The sequence below is a fragment of the Onychostoma macrolepis genome, chromosome 20, assembly GCF_012432095.1.
Source record: "Onychostoma macrolepis isolate SWU-2019 chromosome 20, ASM1243209v1, whole genome shotgun sequence".
NCBI classification, from domain to species: Eukaryota; Metazoa; Chordata; class Actinopteri; order Cypriniformes; family Cyprinidae; genus Onychostoma; species Onychostoma macrolepis.
The window spans coordinates 18,223,732-18,243,626 of NC_081174.1; the positions used below are offsets into that span (position 1 = coordinate 18,223,732).

General features: G+C 39.1%; 2 protein-coding genes across 9 annotated transcripts in view; both read right to left on the reverse strand.

Moving 5' to 3' along the window:
• The window catches only part of rgs6 (regulator of G protein signaling 6), a 68,508-nt gene extending 56,514 nt beyond the window's left edge, over window positions 1–11,994 (reverse strand). For 2 of the 3 annotated variants that reach the window (XM_058754912.1, XM_058754910.1), the window contains exons 1-2: window positions 11,683–11,994; window positions 9,415–9,527 (exon numbers count right to left, since the gene is read on the reverse strand). In XM_058754912.1, the coding sequence (XP_058610895.1) occupies window positions 9,415–9,498 (84 nt within the window). In that variant the 5' untranslated portion in view covers window positions 9,499–9,527; window positions 11,683–11,994. The other variant, XM_058754911.1, reaches the window with a different exon arrangement.
• A 3,834-nt stretch (window positions 11,995–15,828) lies between these two features.
• The window catches only part of sipa1l1 (signal-induced proliferation-associated 1 like 1), an 87,592-nt gene continuing 83,525 nt past the window's right edge, over window positions 15,829–19,895 (reverse strand). For 3 of the 6 annotated variants that reach the window (XM_058754906.1, XM_058754904.1, XM_058754905.1), the window contains one exon: window positions 15,834–19,802. In XM_058754906.1, the coding sequence (XP_058610889.1) occupies window positions 19,659–19,802 (144 nt within the window). In that variant the 3' untranslated portion in view covers window positions 15,834–19,658. Of the gene's footprint in view, window positions 19,803–19,895 lie in introns of all 6 variants that reach the window. The other 3 variants (XM_058754908.1, XM_058754907.1, XM_058754909.1) reach the window with 2 other exon arrangements.

Genomic DNA, 19,895 nt, shown 5'->3' on the forward strand with positions numbered 1-19,895 from the left:
AACAGCAGCCCACTGGCACTCGATTACAGCTCACCAATTCAAACAGCAACCAGCCTTATCGGTGTCTGCCAGTTGAAACACTTAAAAGGGAGTGTGATGACAGGAGAGACATTCATAATCAAGGGTACTGCATTCTGGATCACTGAGGCTTTGAGTCTCCGTTAGATAAGATGAACATTTCGCTCGCAGCCAATACATTGACTGCAGCACATCATCAATCCATCTACATGACTTACGAGAACAAAGATTCTCTGCGTCAACCAGCCACAACAAAAAAAAGACCTAACATTCCTCACTGAGGTTACAGGACGGAGTATCACAGGCCTAAATTTAGAGTTGTGTCCTAAAGCATCATCCACAAGAACTTAGAGCAGAGGTCATCGAACTTATGACATCAAGTGCCATTTAAAAAAAAACTGCGCCATATCATCCCCTAAAAAAAAATAATGCTGGATGTTGTGTTTCCCATCATGCACCACGATATGAATAAATCATGTAAATTACTGCTTCATTGTTTACTGTTCTCTGCATTATTTGCACTTGTAACTTGGAGTGAATCTTAATGATGAATTGCTCACCGTAGCATCTCCTCATTTATACAATGTATTTTTCTAAGAGCAAATAGAAAAATGCAATAGACTGAACTACATCACCATCATGTGGGACCCACTGGTTTACTTGCACAGCAGTTTATTATGCAGCAGGTTTATCTGAAGTGTAGCCTCCATACTCCTCATAAAGCTATGTGAGAATCAGGATGGATTACTGTAGTATTTTGGCATACAAATGTGAGGTAATCTGGCATTGCTAAAATAAACAGATTTAATATTAATCTTTCACACTCTTAAGCCAATGGCATTACCCCATATGTGCATAAGTATGATGATGCCTGACCTACTGAGAAGAACTGAGAGAGGAAAGGATTGAGGTGCTTATACTTGTGCATAAAACTCCTCCAAACAAGACCATATGGGAAGGTTGAGCAGAGAAAGAACTAGAGCTAATAAAAGAAAAAAAGAGAGAGAAGAAGCGTAATCTAGAGAGAAAGGTTTTTCAGTGTCCATTACTGGAGCTCAATCCCTTAGGACAGTGGCTTCCTGCTGGTGTCTTTGAGGAGCAGCAGTGCTTGTCTGGGTAAAGTTTGCATTTATTAATCATGGTTTCATGAATGGCATCTGCTGGGAATCCTATTTATTTGACAATAACACAGTTTAATCATGTGTCAGTTATTTCTATGAAAATAAGCTTTATAAGCAAGGACAGTTCTAGAAGAACTTTTGACATGTCTTGCACCAGACACTTTTTATACATCACACATCTGGCCTCTGTACAACAATAGGTTTTAGGATGTTCTCCATAAACACAGTGAGACATTAAAAAAACTTGTATATACTCACATTAAAAGGGTCATGAACTGATAGATCAAAATTCCCTTGATCTTTTGATAATATAAGCAGTCATTGTGCTATAAAAACATTCTGTAAGTTTCAGAACTCAGAATTTTCATTAGTCTAAAACCAGCTTGTTTAAGCCAGTCCGCCAACATGACAGGTTGTAGAATGTGACACTCTATGATGTAATAGTGTGGGTAGACACCGCCTCTGCAGAAGATCATCAACGCCTGCTTCTACATCACTGCCTGTTTAGCCCCGCCCACCGATTCGCACACGTAATGTAAATAAAGAGAGAGGCAAATGCAGGTCTACCAAGAAACCAAACAATAAACTTTATTTGATGAATTTGGACATCCATGTGCTGACTATATTGGATCCTATGTTGCACCACACAAGTGTGAGTAACTTTTCATTACGTGATCACTATTGCTTTGTCTGTTATTACAGATCATTTGATATGTACTCAGTATTATGCTTTTTTAACTTAAATCATAGCAGCATCCATCCATGAAGGATCTAGGCTGATAAACATACACAACTATTAGCCAATCATAGCAGTGGGAGTTTCCTTAAAAAAAAAAACATACATAAAAATAGCCTATTACTTCTAAATTATGATGTTTTTTTTGATAACATTATTGATAACATTATAAGTGGACCTCATAGAACAGTACAAAATAAAAAACAAAGGCAGTTCATGACCCCTTTAAAGTGGGACTCAACAAGTCACATCCAAGTCTTTGGGGTGTCCCCTTTTTTACTTGGGGCTCTAAGCATGTGCCCAGCAGCCACTCTGAACAACTTGGCAACCACCTAGCAACACTCTAACAACTAATAAGAATAACTTTTCTGAACAGTTTATGTTACTGTGAATTTTTCAAAATGACTCAGCACATACCAACTCTACTCAAATATCTGCTGAGATGTGCTGTTTGGAGAGATTGATTGTGTAACCTTTGAGAAAATGTGTGTGTGGGCTAGCTTTTCAGACAATAAACAATTAGGTACATGACGAACCAGGTGCTCTTTTGAGAAGGTGCATTGTAAGTACAGGTGTATCTTTCTATTGTTCACGAAGAGCCTTCGATAAAAATCTTTACACCTAATGCGTGAGGCCTGGCTCATAACAGATTCACAAGAAGTGGTCTGTGCGCACCCATAGTATGAATAGGTCTTCATGCCATTTTCATAGAATGGCTGCCTTTGAAATGGCCGCCTTCATTATACTCGTGAAATAACACCTTGGAAAGTACGGCTCTGGGTCTTTTTAACTGCAAATGATGTGATTGTTTCAGCATACAATAACCTGCATACAGCCATATGCTAATGTGGCCCAATAGCGGATTGTCCAGAAAAAAACTGCATACTGCAACAATATTAGCATCTGTTCTTCTTATTCTGAGCCTAAACACAACAACAACTGAGGCTGCTGATACTAATCTCATTGTGATTTTAAAGGGATAATCAAAAATGAAAATTCTGTCATTGTTTACTCACCCTTATGTCTTTCCAAACTTGTATGCATTTTTTTCTTCTTCAGAACACAAAAAAATATGTTTTGAAGAATGTTGGTAGATAAATGATCTCGGTTCCCATTGACTTCAACTGTATTTTTGTCAAAACAATGCAAGTCAATGGAAACGGAAACTGTTTGGTTGCCAACATTCTTCCAAATATTTTAAGTTTCACAGAACAAAGCAAATACAGGCTTGGAATGACATGAGGGTGAGTAAATAATGAGAGAATTTTCAGTTTTGGGTAAACTATCCCTTTATTTTTTAGTAGCTATTAGGTCAAAGAGGTCGTTGTCTTTTAGATTTACTATGAATATTCATATGACAAACTAAAAAGTAATGCAGCTTGTCTATACCAGCCGATATGCATAAATTGAAAAACAGAGATTTAGGATGCCTGCTCCACCTCCCCCCCACCCCCACCTCCCCTCCTGAATGTCCTTCATATTGGAGCGTTCCGCCGGGATACATCATCATGTCGTGACAGCACTTCAAGGCCCCAGCAGATCAATAAGTAAATGACTCTTTTTGTGTGCAAACAAATAATCAAAGGGTGAGAAAAACATTGCCAGAGCTACAATGACCCTGATATATACTGTAGCCATCATGGGGATGGAGGCAGGAGCTAACACGCCAAAAAGAATACGGATGAAACATGAGGCCTTCCTCTGACCTCAAATGAAACCGTATAATTGCTTACTCGAGAGTTTAATCCAGTTCAGCAACCCCCTCGAATGCTCCTCAAATAGTGCAGGTGAACGGATCCAAATCCCTGCCACATCCCCAAAGCCCTAACAACAAATTCTGTACAAATTCAGCATTTGCTAAAGTCCTGGAGGCAGCATCTGAGGATAAAGAGGGAAACATGAATTGATTGTGTAAAGCACCAAACAAAATGTGCAGATTTGGCATTTTATATTATGTGCAGAGGCGAAATGCTGTACATTTGAAGGATGGCGAACTGTTATCTGTCATAAACTAATTGGTTAAGTGTAGAAAATAACACAAATAAGAAATCCGCCCAAAGAAATACTTGCCTGAATAAGTTCAACAGAGCTTGAAAGATATAATTAACCGAGCTGTCAGAATTCACACAAACACTCAAGGATAAACCTGCTTACAATACACACACACACACACACACACACACACACACACACACACACACAAGCAAGAGCACAAGAACAAAGCAATAATGGGGCAACAGTCCTTTCTGTCTGCTTGTGTGAAGTGGTAATGAGGAGCACATCAAGCTACTGTACTGCTGTTTTATAATAAGTCGTCTCACTTCATCTGTCTATCTAGCACCAGAACGCTCTTCTTCAGCATCTCCCCACCCTCCGTTTTATCATTACCCTCACTTCATTTTCATGCCAAATAAAATATGGAGAGAGACATTTTTCACTATGGTTGTTTCTCTTCGAGGGGCCCTGAGCCAAAAATGGCCACTGTAGCGCAGACTATGGATGACAGTAATTAATTACAGCTGAATATGGTATGATAATAGGCTCCACTGATATAATTAGCTTCAAGAGCCTCCAAAGTATATTTCTGCCCACCTGGTTCATCCTTTATACCTGTAATTAAAAAAAGATCATTTGGGAAAGATTTGCTTTGTTGCCTCTTGATTAGATCTAGCAACGTTCAGCATGTTTTTGTCATGGTCTCTCAACAGGACACAGTCGCAGAAAACCACATGCAAATTTGAAATGGTGGTCGTCTAATTTGCTGACACAAAGGTTGCAGGTTTAATCCAAAAGAGGTCTGACCCAGAAAATTGAGTTGCAGAAACCCCAACACTGTTCTGTGACCACTGGGCTCTTAAACAGGACACTAAACTCCAGATTGCTCCAGGGACGGTCTCTTGTACAACGCAATTAGCATCACTCTGAATAATAAAAGTGGCTGCTAAATGGAAAATAATTTACTTTCATTCACAAATAAAATATTAAAGTCATATTCATCATAATACGTCTGACTATTGTCTTTTAAATTGTAAAATTGGTCTATTAATGTCACTTTTTGCTCGTATAATATAAGGCAATTTAGCTATCATATTTTAAGTTAGGTTTGGTTAAGCTACAAGTGAACAGCGGTATATGATACTGACAGGCAATGTGTCAAAATGCACTGTGATATTCCCTCAGTTCAGACAGTCACACAGGTCATATCTGTGGCTACCTGCAAATCATCGGCTCAGTTCCCTTAAAACAAAAAGAACAAAGCTTTAGCGATTCCCTAGTCAGCTATGTTTTCCTGAGATCGGCCGGGAAAATTGCCTGAGCCTTTCTTAGCTGTAAACATGAACGTGAGACATAAATCTTGTGAAAAATATTTGTCGGTTATCTTCTGCTAGAAAACTTCACTTGATACAAATTCCCCAGCATGCCAGACACCAATACTCTCTGGCTAATTTATCCATTCGCTGTTGGGTATGTGTTCTGGTTCTGATATAGTGAGCCTATTGCTTGAGTGAGACATCTCTACCGTCGGCAGCTAGCTGGAATCAACAAACCATTGAATGGAACAAGCCTGTTTCAAAATTACAAAATGGTTGTAAAACCAGCGAGCCTACAAAGAAAGGTTAAAAGGTGCATGACCTGTTCAATCATAAAATGACAATGAGAAGAGAATCAAGGTGGACACACACTGAAATGAGACTGACAGTGATTTAAAGGGCATCTGAGGTCAGCACAGAGCTGGTGACACTTGAGATGTGACGGGAGAAATAAACGTTCCTCTGAATCCATCCCTCTGCCTGATTAATTCAGCTGGCCATATTCCATTCCACTGTACAGAACTGCTCAAAGGATCTCTGTCTACCTCATTTAATATAGATCACATCCAACCTTACCCAGCTTTATTCGATTAAAATTATTTGATCCAAAATACAGTACATTTTGTGAAATACAGTTTTCTATTTCAATATAATTCCTCTAAATTGAATTTTCTGTCATTATTGCAGTCTTCAGCGTCACACAATTCTTCGGAAATGATTCTAATACGATGATTTTCTGATTATTTGATGAATAAAGTTCAAAAGTACAGTATTTGTTACATTTTTTTGCAACATTGCAAATGGCTTTGCTTTATCTTTTACTGTCTTACTACTTTTGATCAATTTAATGCATCCTTTCTGAATAAAATCACTAATTTCTTTCAAAGTTTCTGCTGATCCCAGATATATATATTTGAGTATCTTAGCAACATATCTCACAGGAACTTTAAATGTGCTGAAAGTTCAGCTTGCACATTCCAGAGATGGAAAAATAGCATGGGAAAAGATACATTACTGACTTGTTGATGACTTTCACCTGCAGCTTATGTTGGAAAAACAGCTTCCCATTCTAATTGCTGTTTTGGGGAAAATTGGCAGATAAGTTTCTGCAGAGGCAGACAAACAAATCCACATATCTCGCTAGATAAAACTGCACTGGGAACTGCCATAAGAAACAAGATCCAAAGGATATTACATTTATATAATACAATAAAGCCTTGAAGGTTGCCAAGGAAGTCAAATGCACAGAACCACTCTAAAAATACTCCGTTGCCCCCAACAGAATTGTTGATAAGCGTGTCAGATTCTCACTTAGTTCTGTACATATTTGAAAGGGTCAGTGGATGTCAGGGAAACAGACTAACCTCGAGGCATTTTGTCTCATTATATTTCCTCAGAAACAAATAATAGCCTTCATACAGTCAATAAGGTTGATTTCAAAGCATTTTCTCTGCCAAAAATCAGAATAAAAGTAGTACAAGACAACCTACTGGTTGTGACCATACATTTATTACTCCCCATGCAGGGGGAAGAATGTCTTTTTCAAGCCGTAAGAACACAGCATGTGTTCGCGCACCATAACAGAACACACCGAGCTTGCTGTCTGCTGGAGAAAAGCTGACTGAGTTGCATATGGGGAAGAAAAAGGTCTCCACAAGCCACTGAACTCTCTCTTCCATAGTCTCACGCTTGTTCTCTGCATCTCTCGCACATGGTAATGATGTTCGCCCCGTGGGGCTTTGCATGCTCTGTTAATGAGTAAATTCATCTAAGTCAGTCCTGTTTCACTGCGCATCCAGGTTAATTGTGTCTGTTTACACATGCACATGATATCCCTTCTTGTTTCTCCTCCCAAAGCAGAGCAAAACTAAGATGAAGTGTGTACCAAGACGCGACATCCACTGCAACAGTGCGCAATAGAGCAGTCAGCCATCACTGCGCGCTCTTAAAAATAAAAGGATTTTTTTAAAGCAATGCCATAGAAGTAACAATATGGGTTTCACAAAGAACCTTTAAGTACATGCACACACAGTTCTTAAAAGACCCATTTTGGAGAACATTTTAATAATCTAACTTTTCTGAAATTAAAAGGTTCCAGGGATGTTCTTCATGGAACCACAGATGCCAATAAAGAACCTTTATTTTTAAGAGTGTAAGTCACCGCGAGAAAGAGAGAGAGAGTCTGTGGACTCATTTTCCAGGAGAGACTTCCATGCCATCACTCTTGACTGGGTATTTGTCCGTTTCTACACAGAAGAATGGCACTCGCTGTGAACTCATGCCCTAGGGATACTGGGCATTTCTTCCATGTGCCTAGCGCATATTGTGAGCCATCTGGCGCCCATCTCATATCCCTGTGAGGTAGCAAGTGACTAAAGAAACAGCAAGCTATCAATCAAAGAGCCAATGAAATCCTATCATTGCAGGTCAGTGTTCTCCATCCTATATAAGTTCCACACAATCCTAAAATGATTGACAGCTGTATTCGATGGACTTTCTCTTCATATCTTCTCTCAGTGCAAAGAGGTTTTCCTGTTTAATACATGTCTTGACTCTTGCAAAGGTACTAAGATTGGGAACGTACTGTACAATGTGTCTTATTCATGATCTCACCACAAGACTTCACCGTTCAAAAGTAGACATTTTTCTTTTGTGTCAACCACACCCACAACTTAAGAGCCCCAAATGTCATAACAGGAATTACTAAGATCCACTGATGTACATGAAAGCACTGTACAGCCTGAAATTTTTTTAAGCTGTTGACACTTGCGTTTTTATTAACAAAAACATCCAAACTTGGTCTAATAATATTCATCAACATAATAACTGTAATGCCATTTATGAAATATTTACAGAGCACTGCAAAATTGTCTTTTTACCAAGTTTTTTGTGACTTGCCATCCAGTACAAATATGCAAAAATGCAACAAATTTAGAAGCAACACTGCATAAGATTAAGACTTTCATAGATTGCATCTTGAAGTTAAGTGTGTTATCTTACTGCAGTGGCAGATGTTTTCACTTGTTTTTAACTTGTTTATACTTAAAACAAGTGTAATAAGAAAAATACACTCATATTGAAGATGCATTCTCTGAAAACAAGACTTAATATCTTATGCCTGCTGCTCTTTCAAAAGTAAATTTGCTTTGTTTCACAGAATTTCATATTTTTTAATTGGAAAACAAATCTCATTAAGAAAAGGATTGTAGTAATATCAGTGGTGTATTTCTTAGTGGCATGGATGTTTCATAATTAACATTTTATCAAGATACTAAGCAAAGGGTCCCCAAAGAGTGATTAGTATAAAAATTGTTTGCGTCTTATTGGCTTAATCTAAAGGTGCACTCTCCATCACCGTGCTTCTCTAGCAATTTGGCAATTTACCCCAGTCTTGCTGCAGTTGGGCTCAAAATCTTTGCGCCAGCTTGAGCTGATTATCTCCACTCAGATAGAAGCAAATCATTTGGCATCAAATATGCTTCACTTGATTTTCCATAAAAGACTTGCTTGTGGGTGGTCCATAGCTAACTGGTCAAGCAAAAAAGATGACACAAAGCAAATAAGTAGTTTCTACAGAAAAACTCAAGTTAAAAGAGAAAATTGGTTGTTATCAGGCTAGTATGGGTTTGTGATCCGATTGAGATGTTGAAGAATGCCAACATTATGAAATTCATCACTCCCTGACAGCTGTTTTCTCATCGTAGATCAGAATTCATCTTAAACACACAAATGATCGATTACAGCAAACTGACATGGTGAATGGATGTGACTTTCTCTTAAAAAAAAAACATTTTGACCTTTAAATGTAGGAGCAGAGGTTTACCACTGGAGCCACGGATGGTATATGAAATGCACAGCCATAAATTCTTTGCTCTATAAAATAACACTTCATGGTTTTCTATATGCTTATAAGCAGACACTTTTACATATTTAGGCAACTTCTCTTTACTCACAGAGACCATGAAGGTCAGGGAAGAAAAGAAATATTCTATACACAAAGAAGCTGAATAAATATCAAGGGATGACAATGCACTAGCAAACAGCGAAATAAACTCATTCAAATTCAAATCCAGTACTGAGCAATATTCATGACTCTGTGTGTCTGCCCTACCCTCATTGTATATATTTGCTGACCAAATTCCTTTCGCTTTCAAGCATTAGCTTGCTGACAAGACTTTAAAGATTGCAAATCTGAAGCATATAAAATTTAAAGGCAATGCAGCAGTACCTTTCTGTAAGCAATCATGTTGGGTGAATCCTCATCTGGGTCGGCTATGCCCACTGCACCTTGGTCCTGAGAGGCCTGGGCCATGCTTGGTCTCTTGTTCTCTCTTTCTGTCTCTGTGGGGAACAGAAAAGAGATCAGTCAAACAGAATAGATTCCAGTGTGTCGCCCAGACAATGAATTAAATATGTACAGTTGTTTGTGTGAAAGTGTGAATGAGATTTGAGAAAGCACATGGGAGTATTTTCAATAAAACATTTCTTAAATTTCACTGTTTCTCAAGACTTGGGGAAAAAAGCAAACAACATCCTGGACTAATTCACGATGCTTTTGATTCCTTCAATAGCTCATATTCACTGTCATAGTGTGGAAATGTCTGGACCTTCGTAAGAACCGATAAAAATAATAAAAAAAAGCTTTTATTTAGTTCCACTGAGGAAAGAAAGTCCTGCAGTAGGGTTTTTCAAAGTGTGGGGCCATTGTAAGAGCAGCATGGAAGACTGCCCTAGTTCTCAAATCTTTTACAGTTTCACACATTCAGTTTGAACACGCTGATGATACATATGGGAACCAGAATGAATTTCTTGTTCTGCAGCACTTTATGGAGTACTTGTACAGTATAAATCAGATATAAATGGGTGGAGGGGAATATTTTCAAAGAACAATGGCTTAAATTTCAGGCTATTCAGTTAACGCATGCTTTATGTGACTCCCTATCAGATGATTCTTGTGAACCATGTTATAGAATATAGAATTTCACACTCATAAGGTGCATCATGCACTATTCTAAGTCATTTTATAGTATTTAGTGCCAGTAATGTGTACATGCAAATTTTTCATTATGTAGCCAAAGGGGAGAAATGTATTTATTGGATATTTTAAAAGCTAGAACTGTCTATAATGAAAATGTTTATTTGCAAAAAAAAAAAAAAAGTGCAAAAAATAAAGAAAAAAAATGGTCTAGAAAGAAAAAGTTCCTTCAGTGTGATTTTCCTCAGTTTAGCGTTTAATGTTTGGAGATCGTCTGCTCATGCACAAACTATGGTCTCGAGATTCGCGCCCTTTTTAACGGACAACAGCTGTCAGAAATCAATATCATATTTACTTAAATGACAAAAAAACCGTGGGTGCCGGAATAACGAAATTATACCTAGAAAATACATTTGGTTATGTCCACCTCTAATTAGGCTAACGTTACATTAAATCTGTAAGTTCACTTGTTGTCAGGTTATGAACGCAGAGTGATTCCGCTTCCAAGCTTCTAATAGGTTACTCAGAAAGCGATTTATCGACCACTCATAATTAGAGTCAGCAGAGAAGACAATAGATCAGTTTTCAGTTTCACATAATGGAGAAGGTATGTTGACATACACATCATTCTATATTGCCAATATAGGCTACTGTACGTGTAGCTTTTTAGTGGAACATCTGTTTGGCTCCACTACAGGAATTAGCGTCTTAACTGAAACAACAGAGAGGTTTTTGAGTCTTAAACTTTACTCTATAAAATTGTTGTTTATTTTACATAATCAAATAGCTACAACAAACACGCTTGCACACTACATAAACGATGCTAGAAAAACCTTCCCGATTAAACCTCGATTATTTTAAGATGTCTAGCATTTGTATCTTACAAACAGTGGGAAAAAAATGTCTGTTACCACAAAAAGCACAAGCTGCACTTCGCCACACAGTACAGTATACTGTGTGTGTCACCTGCACGAGTGCGCTAGAAAAGACAGAAGATACTCAAGTATCTGCTCGAACCATTTGTGGACTTATTTTCAGTAACCCTCAATCGGTTATGCTCTTCCACGCTGGCCACATGAGGAGTGCGCGCTCACAACAGCTGTTTTGTGATCAACACCAGCGAACCCAAAGGTAGAAATAAATTAATTTGCGCGTGGGCATGATTTCCCAGCGCCGCATTGCACTACAAACATGTGCAGCTATTTAAAAAAGACAAACAGCTGCTTTCAGAGCGCAATCCCCACAGGAACACCGGTCCCAATTCACACAGCACTCTACAGAGCGATGCCGAATATAGGAGACAGAAAAACCCTGTCACTGAAAGACACGCGCCAGCCTCAATACAAGCAATTGCGCGCGAGGCGACAGGATGATTCACTTCAAACTCACCAGCACTTCGGGAGCCACTTGAATCCAGCGCTGGACGTGACAATTGATCATTCAGCGCCGGCGAACATGGGTACAAGTTTACAGTGGCACACAGTCACACACAAACAACTGATGACTGGAAGAGCGCGTTACCTTAGTAAGTACCGCCTCGTCCACTCCTCGGAGCTCGATTTCCCCTCCTTAGCAACCAGAAGAGAGCAGGTTCATGATCTAACTGGCTTGAAGAGACTGTGATGAGGATGAGGATGATGATGAGGATGCTGATGGGGTGTTGGTGGGAGGAAGATGATGAAGAGACTCCAAGGAGCTGTGCAGCTGTGGAAAGCAGTGGGTTCCGTCCACTCTGTCGGTCTCTTGCGCGCACTGGATCCCAGCGTGGGTGGTCGCTGCGTGGAGTGGAGTGCTCAGGTACAGTGTGAGGATCCTGGCGTGTTGTGTGTGTGTGTGTGTCAGAGGCAGGGAGGGAATGAGGGAGGGAGGGTGGGAGGATAAAAGAGGGTGGGGGTTTGGGGGTGGAGTGTCTCCCTCTGTAGTTTCTGGCAAGCAATTTTGAAACATGTATTTTGTTTATTAAGAGAAAACGCTTTTGCAGGCATAGCAGTTTGAATTTCTGTCATGTGATTACAAACATTCAGTGGAGTAATCAAGTCTAATCTCTGTTTTTCTCTCATTAGGACTTCTTGCTACATTAAAATTAATTAGACAAACTGCGGGGCCTCAGGATTAGGGTTTAAGAAAAAAATGCTGGATCCAGTCACAAGGAACTGTAATACATTAACACATTTTAAAGCATTATAAGTTGACTACGTAAATGTTAGTAATTTCTTATGCCAAAAACAAGACTGTAAAATATGTAAAATGAGCAACACACTGTGACCAGTGAGCTTTGTGTCCAAACTCCTCCATCCTTCAATAACAGCCCCTTTGCAAAGAATGCAACATGTGATATTTCACAAAAAATGTGCTGCTCAAACGGTTAAGTGTCAGATTGAAATGATTAGGGTTTCTTCAAAAGGATGTGTAGAGATAAACAGCCACAGAAATAACCAAAACTAACGAGCTTAACTAGTCATTCTGAACCTGCATGAGAATGCTGTCATGCAGTGATGATTGGATGTCACTGCAAAAACCATTACTAGACACTGCCCTAACGTCAAAGGAAGCAGACAGGAAAAATATACAGTAAGTCCATTTTATGCTTTTAAAACCAGGCACTGGAGTTTCATTTTATTTATATGTTTCTTACTAAAAATGCTGTTCTATCAGAATCAGTGTTGGGGGTAACGCATTACAAGTAACGTGGGTTATGCAATCAGATTACTTTTTTCAAGTAACTAGTAAAGTAACGCATTACTCTTTCATTTACAAGAAAGTATCAGAGTTACTTTTTGTTACTTTGTTTTCCCATTTATTGACTGACAACTCTCCTGTCCCCATGTTGGGACAAATCGGAAGCACAGAGGCGTTGTGTGCGCTGTGTGAACATGATATTACTGTAGTTCTAGACTAAATGTGAATGTGCATTAATTCATCTCGCTTGCAAAAAAAAACTGATTTAGTATTCATCCAAATGAATTAAAACAATGAAATACAAACTCAGAATATGACACAAACCTGCAATAATTAAATGTTAAATAACACAAATGTATCCAATCCCATTTTATTAACCGACGTCTTTGCTGCTGACCTTTGATGATCCAGTTCAACCATACTAATAAGCAAAAATGACTTTAGATAAACTATCAATTGTGCTTCATTTTCATTTTTTTGTTTTTTTTATTGAAGAATGTTGAACCTTCTTATACTGTACAGACGTGAATTTACTTTTCCTTCAGCCTGAGGTTTATTCATTACACTTTTTGTTGTGAAAGGGCTTTTACATTTGCTATAAATAGAACTTATATTAAAAAACAAACAAGCCCTGCTCATATTTAAAAAGTAACGTAACATTACTTTCCAGAAAAAGTTACTAAGTAGCAATTAGTTACTTTTTTAGGGAGTAACACAATATTGTAATGCATTACTTTTAAAAGTAACTTTCCCCAACACTGATCAGAATACAATGTTGAATGGCCATCAATGGAAGATTATGTTTTTCATAGGATCTGGAATCAAAGGGAAGAAAAAAAGAGGCCGTTTATTTTGTCAGTCATTCTTAATCAGTGAGTGTGACAGACCTGACTGAGGAGGGCAAGATTTCATCAAAAACAGTTGTCAGGTGAGAAATGCTTGACTACAACTGAGCCGTTTCAAGATGGCTAGTGGGGCGCCATCTTATGTCACTTTAATCAAGCTGAAAAGTCTATATAAAAGCTTTTTTGACTGGGACTAGAAAGTAGAGTAGAACATTCTGAAAGTCAGAGTTTTTATAGGACATCAAGCGCTTTTATCTGAAAAGATCAAGGGAAATCAGATTCCTCAAATATGATCCCTTTAAAACAGAGAAAGAATACATCACATATCTGAGAGATATGGGGAGCCTGAAAAAGCGTTTAATATATGTTGCACATTGCAAAATGGATATTTAATACCACTGCATTGATGAGAAATGGATCAGATGGGTTCAAAAAAATGGAAGGAAATGTTCATTAAATGCATCGCAAGTACACGCTGTTAATTCATCCACATCAGAATGTCACACATCTGGACCACAGAGACCTCACAGAGAACACAGTGTCTTTTGTCTCCTGTTCTTGAGGAAGCCTCCAGGTCCACTCATGCAATCTGCTACTTCACTTGTCTGCAGCATCCCATACATCCCATACATATGCACACACACTCTCACACCCAAACCCCCCTTCTCTTTTTTCCCCCCCACTGGCTCTTAATTGGCCTTCTGGCACAACTGAGATGAAACCTACCCACTGGGAATCCTGATGGAGTTCTGGGAGTTGCTCTTTACTTTGTTACATTTTCTTCCAACTTCTGATAAAAGATGATGCAATAAGGAGTGATTTATAGAAAGAAAAAGTACACCTTGCAACTAAATAGAGTAAGGTGTCAGTGATAAATATTATATATATACAGTATATAAAGAGACAGTGTTGCTCAAGACCATTGCATTTACAGTCTAGCAAGGGCCTTTGTTATCAACCCTTGACCAAATAGCGAGTACTCTACTATGCAGAGAACAGCCAGGAAAGGGCTAGTTATCAGTGCCAGGAAGTGTCTTTATCGCATATTCTAACCAGCCCCTTCCTGAGCCCTAGGTGTTAAAACAGCTCTTACACTATTTTTGGGGCTCTCTGTCCTGCATTGTTTTAGTCTGGATGTATAAAAGTGGCACCGCTGAGCACAACTGTATTTACACAAGTATACACTTTGAGGCTGAACAATTGGTTGTTTTTAAGCTATAATACGATAAACTTGCCCCATGCTGCGATTCAAAATACGGATGCTCCAAACAGGCATTAGTAGATGCTCAAATGCTTGCTTCTTCGAAATCAATACCGTCAAAAGCCATTAGGGAGGAGTAATTGTTCATCATGTCTGAATCACAAATGTATTCAGCCAACCACTCACTCAAAGAGGCATGTTTACACACATATACAGTCATAATGGACATTGGCGCATAGCGGCATCAGCAAAAATTGTCAGTATCAGAAGCCCACCCACTCCAGGCTAGATTAATTATTTAGACTAGTGAGAGATGCAAGAAATGCACAGAGGTGTTTCCCTATCTGCAGTAGTTTAATTGCATTGCACACACACACACACACACACACACACACACACACACACACAGTCATCTCACTAAATTAGCTGTTTTCCAATTCATACGGACAAGAAGTGATCTTCCATTGAGCTGCAGGATGAATATCTGCTTCAAATGCAAGTGTTTCCTCCTTGCTTGCACTGAGAGATATTTCCGTCTTGAAAGTAATGTTCCAATGTACATTAGGTAACATGTTACAAGAGTGTTACATTTGCAGTGCATTTATGTTCTTTCCTACCAAAGAGACCTGCAGGAAAGGGCACATGTTGCGTAAGTGCCAATTACTAGAGCAGGTAGCTTAGAAAACAAGTCAAGTGTTAAAGTCTGACTGTGCCTAAAGCAATAAAGAGGTGTCTAGTATTAAGCTAAAATGAAACCTAGTGCACAATGTTAATACCAGCAACAAAATTCGTGACCAAAATGATAATCAAAGAAGGTTGTCTAAAAAAAAAAAAAAAAAGCAAGATATTAGAAAAAACAAAAATGGTTTCATATATCAACTGAGTCAAAAATGCCACTGGGATCCTCACCTAAACTTATACTATTCATAAGAGATTAATAACGTGAATGTTATTAATAGTCAGCATGTCTAAAAATACTGTAGACAATAAATAACTAAAACAAAGGTTTCACAACTTTTAATGCACTCAATGGCTGAAATAAACAAAATGTAAAATTTTTACCAAGAGAAAAAAAAAAACTGACACTACTAGTGCACATTGGTACTGCAAAATTAGTAGGTTAAGGTACAGTAAGAAAAGGGTGTATTTTTATGGCATTGGTTCTTTGTCTAATTTCTCTCCTGGTTCTTTTCTGTGATTAGTGCAAATTGTGAAGAGCTCAGTCTACTGACAACCGCACAGAATTCTGACAGCATCTACAACAGCCAGCACTCTTGGGAAGAGCTCTAAGCCCTTTGCTCCCACTACTTGTTCTACAACATGTTTATTTCAAGTGCACTAAAAATTCCCCATTGCATTGTTCAACCTAAGTTCCCGAGCAGAGGACACTCCACTTCAGTCTGGTCTGAGCACTCAAGTCTTCTACATGTCCATTTCCAATAGTCTGAGGCAGATAATAACACCATTGACATTTGCTCGCTGATATATCAGAAATGTCTTCTACCACATGCATGAAAATCCAGCAAGGTTATTTGACTTTCCTTGCTCGGGCAGTAAACGCTGCACAGACTTCTGGCCAGAATCGGCCGCTGCAGGTAAGAGATGCCCTTTCCATTATTTTCCATTTTAGGTTAATATTAGCATTTCCACAAAGAGAAGCAGCTTAATTCTACAAATTCAGCTACATCACTGCCACTATGACATTAGACGGGATTCAGCGGCATGCGGCAACAGTCACGGGAGGGTTAACGTCACATTCACAATCAGAGGCAGATCAGCAGGAGGACGTGAGGAGCCCTTGGCAATCCAGCCCTGCTCTTCAACAGGCTTTGCTGATTACTTACTGCAAGGTGCAATTATCCTCACCGTTACCGTGGCAAAAATCAGCCTCTCCCACAAAAGCACAACACTGATGGAGAGAAAGACAAAAACATGAAACAAGGGCACAGATTGCAGCAATAATAATGAACACGAGGAGACGTGGAATGACATTCAACTATGGCATTTAAATTAATTTATTGGCTCAGAAAGCAATGGCAAATTACACCTCATAGAGCAGGCGGCAAGCACGAGCCATTTGTTTTGACCAGTTCATGAATAATTACAGCACCTCAAATCAAGTTTTTTTTATTATTATTTATTTATGAAACCTTAATACTGTAATCACTGGAAAGTCTCTTTTTAAACCTCTACACTTTACAAAGAAGATGAACAGTATATGTAAACAGTACTTTTTGTTTGTAATCGTAATGCTCCTTTTTAAAATGTGCACATCATTAAAAACACAATTCTTTAAAGTTTAGATGGGAGAATATATGGAGTAACGTCTAACGACACAATATAAAAGAGATCTAGGAAGGGAACACCATCCCAGCCTCGTCTCTCTCAAAAGTGACTGCATACGTAAGAACAAGAAACAACATCAAAAGCCATATGTTTATGCATGTCCATAAACCAATAGTGATAGATTTCTACAAAACAAAACAAAAACAGTGCAAAGAAATTCAACTCAGAAAGCTAAAAACAAAAATAGAAGAGATAAGAGAAAGAAAGAATAAAAAAAATTTCACATTCCCACAGTCATTTAATATTTACCTTGAACAAAATCATTTAGGTGTTTAAAAATGATAAAGGATTGAGAATGTTGGAAAAATGCATACCAAACCAGAGGGGAGAGATGCGAGAATAAATAGCAGTCGTGTTTTCTGCAGTCAGGGAGTTTGATGCTCTTGTTTCACCCTCCTGACTGAGGCAGCAAAACCTGGAAATGAAACTAATAATCTCACGTCGTTCTTCACGTTGTGCAGGTCATCCCTGTTTACAGGGAGTTTCGACCGAGGCAAAATGTTTGGCATTCTTAGTGTGTCATTCTCTGCTGGCATCGGGAGGCACTTTCTGAGACACTTCGAGTGATTCCTAGAACAGAATCGATTATGGCTGCTCACTGTTCGCAAACTCAAGTCAAAGTAGCCTCCGGATCCATTGTGCACATCTTCACAATACTTAAAGTTTCCAGAAATTAACTCCATTTTCATTATACTGAGAAACCAGCTAGTGTTTCCTGCACAGCATAAACAGGCCCTTCAAACCAGAAAATGGAGAGCTATACAATATACATTACTTGGGTCAGTGATATAAGTAGGGCAGGATGTTTGGTCTTTGATGACTGACCTCTTTGCTCTGGGAATGCCACTATGTTCAAATGAGGGACTGAGGAACTGACAACAAGAGCAAAGTGCTATAACCGGGTGTGAGATTACAGAGCAGTTGTTCAATATTATTGATCCCAGACAGTGAACCAGGCTCTTAACTAAGCCGTCCCTCTGCTTCCGCGCTCGTTGCGCGATGATGGCCACGGCACCCGAGAAACGACTCTGTGTGAGTGCATTCTTTCTGAGGCTAGTTCCTGTGAGCAGCCCATTACATTTTTCATGAGAACTCATGACTCCTGTTATGCCTCTGAAAAGGCTCCTAGTTTTTTTTGTTTTTCCCTTTTCTCAGAAAGGCACCTCCTCTCATCCCTGATATTGAATCCAATACCCGTGTGTCTGCTTTTTATAGCATTATCTCTTGTTTGAATGGAAGGTTTCCATCACTATGGGTGTGTATAGGCAACGTGGAAACAAACTGGAATAGATTAGAGCTGAAGTCAAGTGAGACAATCACTTATAACCACTAGATGGCACTAAAGCAACACAATAGCAGACTAGGGCACCACAACTCGCACAACAAAAAAAATACTGCAGCTCAGGCAGAACTCTACTAGAAATAAAAATAATACCAAAAATTAAAAACAGAGTCCAAATGAAGTGACATCCCCTTTTGAAATAAACACTATTCACAGATGTCCGTTGTACTGCACGCATAAAGAATCAATAATTGATTGCTCAAAACATAAATGGAATAAATAACTGAACTGTTCCCAAAATAAGACTTGTCCTTAAATTCCAGACTTGTAGGATCATCAGCGTTCGTACCACAGACTTGAGATGTACTTCGAGGCAGGATATTGCCAAAGTCATTATGTATGCGCAAGTCCGGTCTTTAGGACAAGAGTTTAGACTCCCTACTATTGCTTCAATTGATGTTGAGATGAAACATCACAACACAACACAAGTTTTGACTTCATTATGAGCAAATCACTTCATGCCGCCTCAAAAAAAAAAAAAGGTGTTCCTTTTTTTGAAATAAATGATGGAACATGAAGTTTGTAGATTGGTTTCGCCAGAACATGCGGACAGGCTTCCTACAGTTTGGGAAAAAAGCACAAACTCCAAAACCACAATTTTACGACTGGATGCTGAAATATGGTCGTGTAGCAGAGGAGTCTTCTACTCTGGCTCTGAGGCAGGGGGTCTTCATGGGGCAGGACTATAGCACTGTCCAAATGACTGGAACCAAATGTCAGGTTGTCAGTCGTAAGTAGGGCACAGGAGGGACAAGAGAGGAACAGCCTGGAAGGCAGAGGCTGGCATCACAGCCAGTTACTAGTCACTCCTGTGGGCACTTCTAATGATGTCCCGGGGGATCTAGAGAGAAGTCATCACAGGAAAGGGCTGAATATTTGTATTTTTGCCCTCCCCTGACTTTGAGCCATGTCAGAGTTGGTCATTATCGCCACAGTCTGTAGAGGAATGCTAATGTGAACATCAAATTATGTTGAATTGTGAATGGACAATTCTCAATCCGGTCTCACATGGGAGTAAAAGTCTCTCCCACGTCTGTCTGGTCCTCAAGAAGTCTATTGATCTTGCCTGTCTTCTGCAGATGGCTCAGTTCAGATCGATGGTGTTAAAGACCCACTCCGTGAACTTCTTGAGCTTGGCAGCGGAGTTTTGAGACTCTTCTTGCAGCCTCTGATTGTCCTCCCAAAGCCTCTTAACTTGTGCCTGCAGTTTCAATTTCTCTTCCCTTTCCTGAAGAACAAACAGGAAAAACAGAAGTGAGAGAATGATAAATGTTAGGGTGAATACACTAACTTTAGATTTAGACAGAGCTTCTGTTTACAA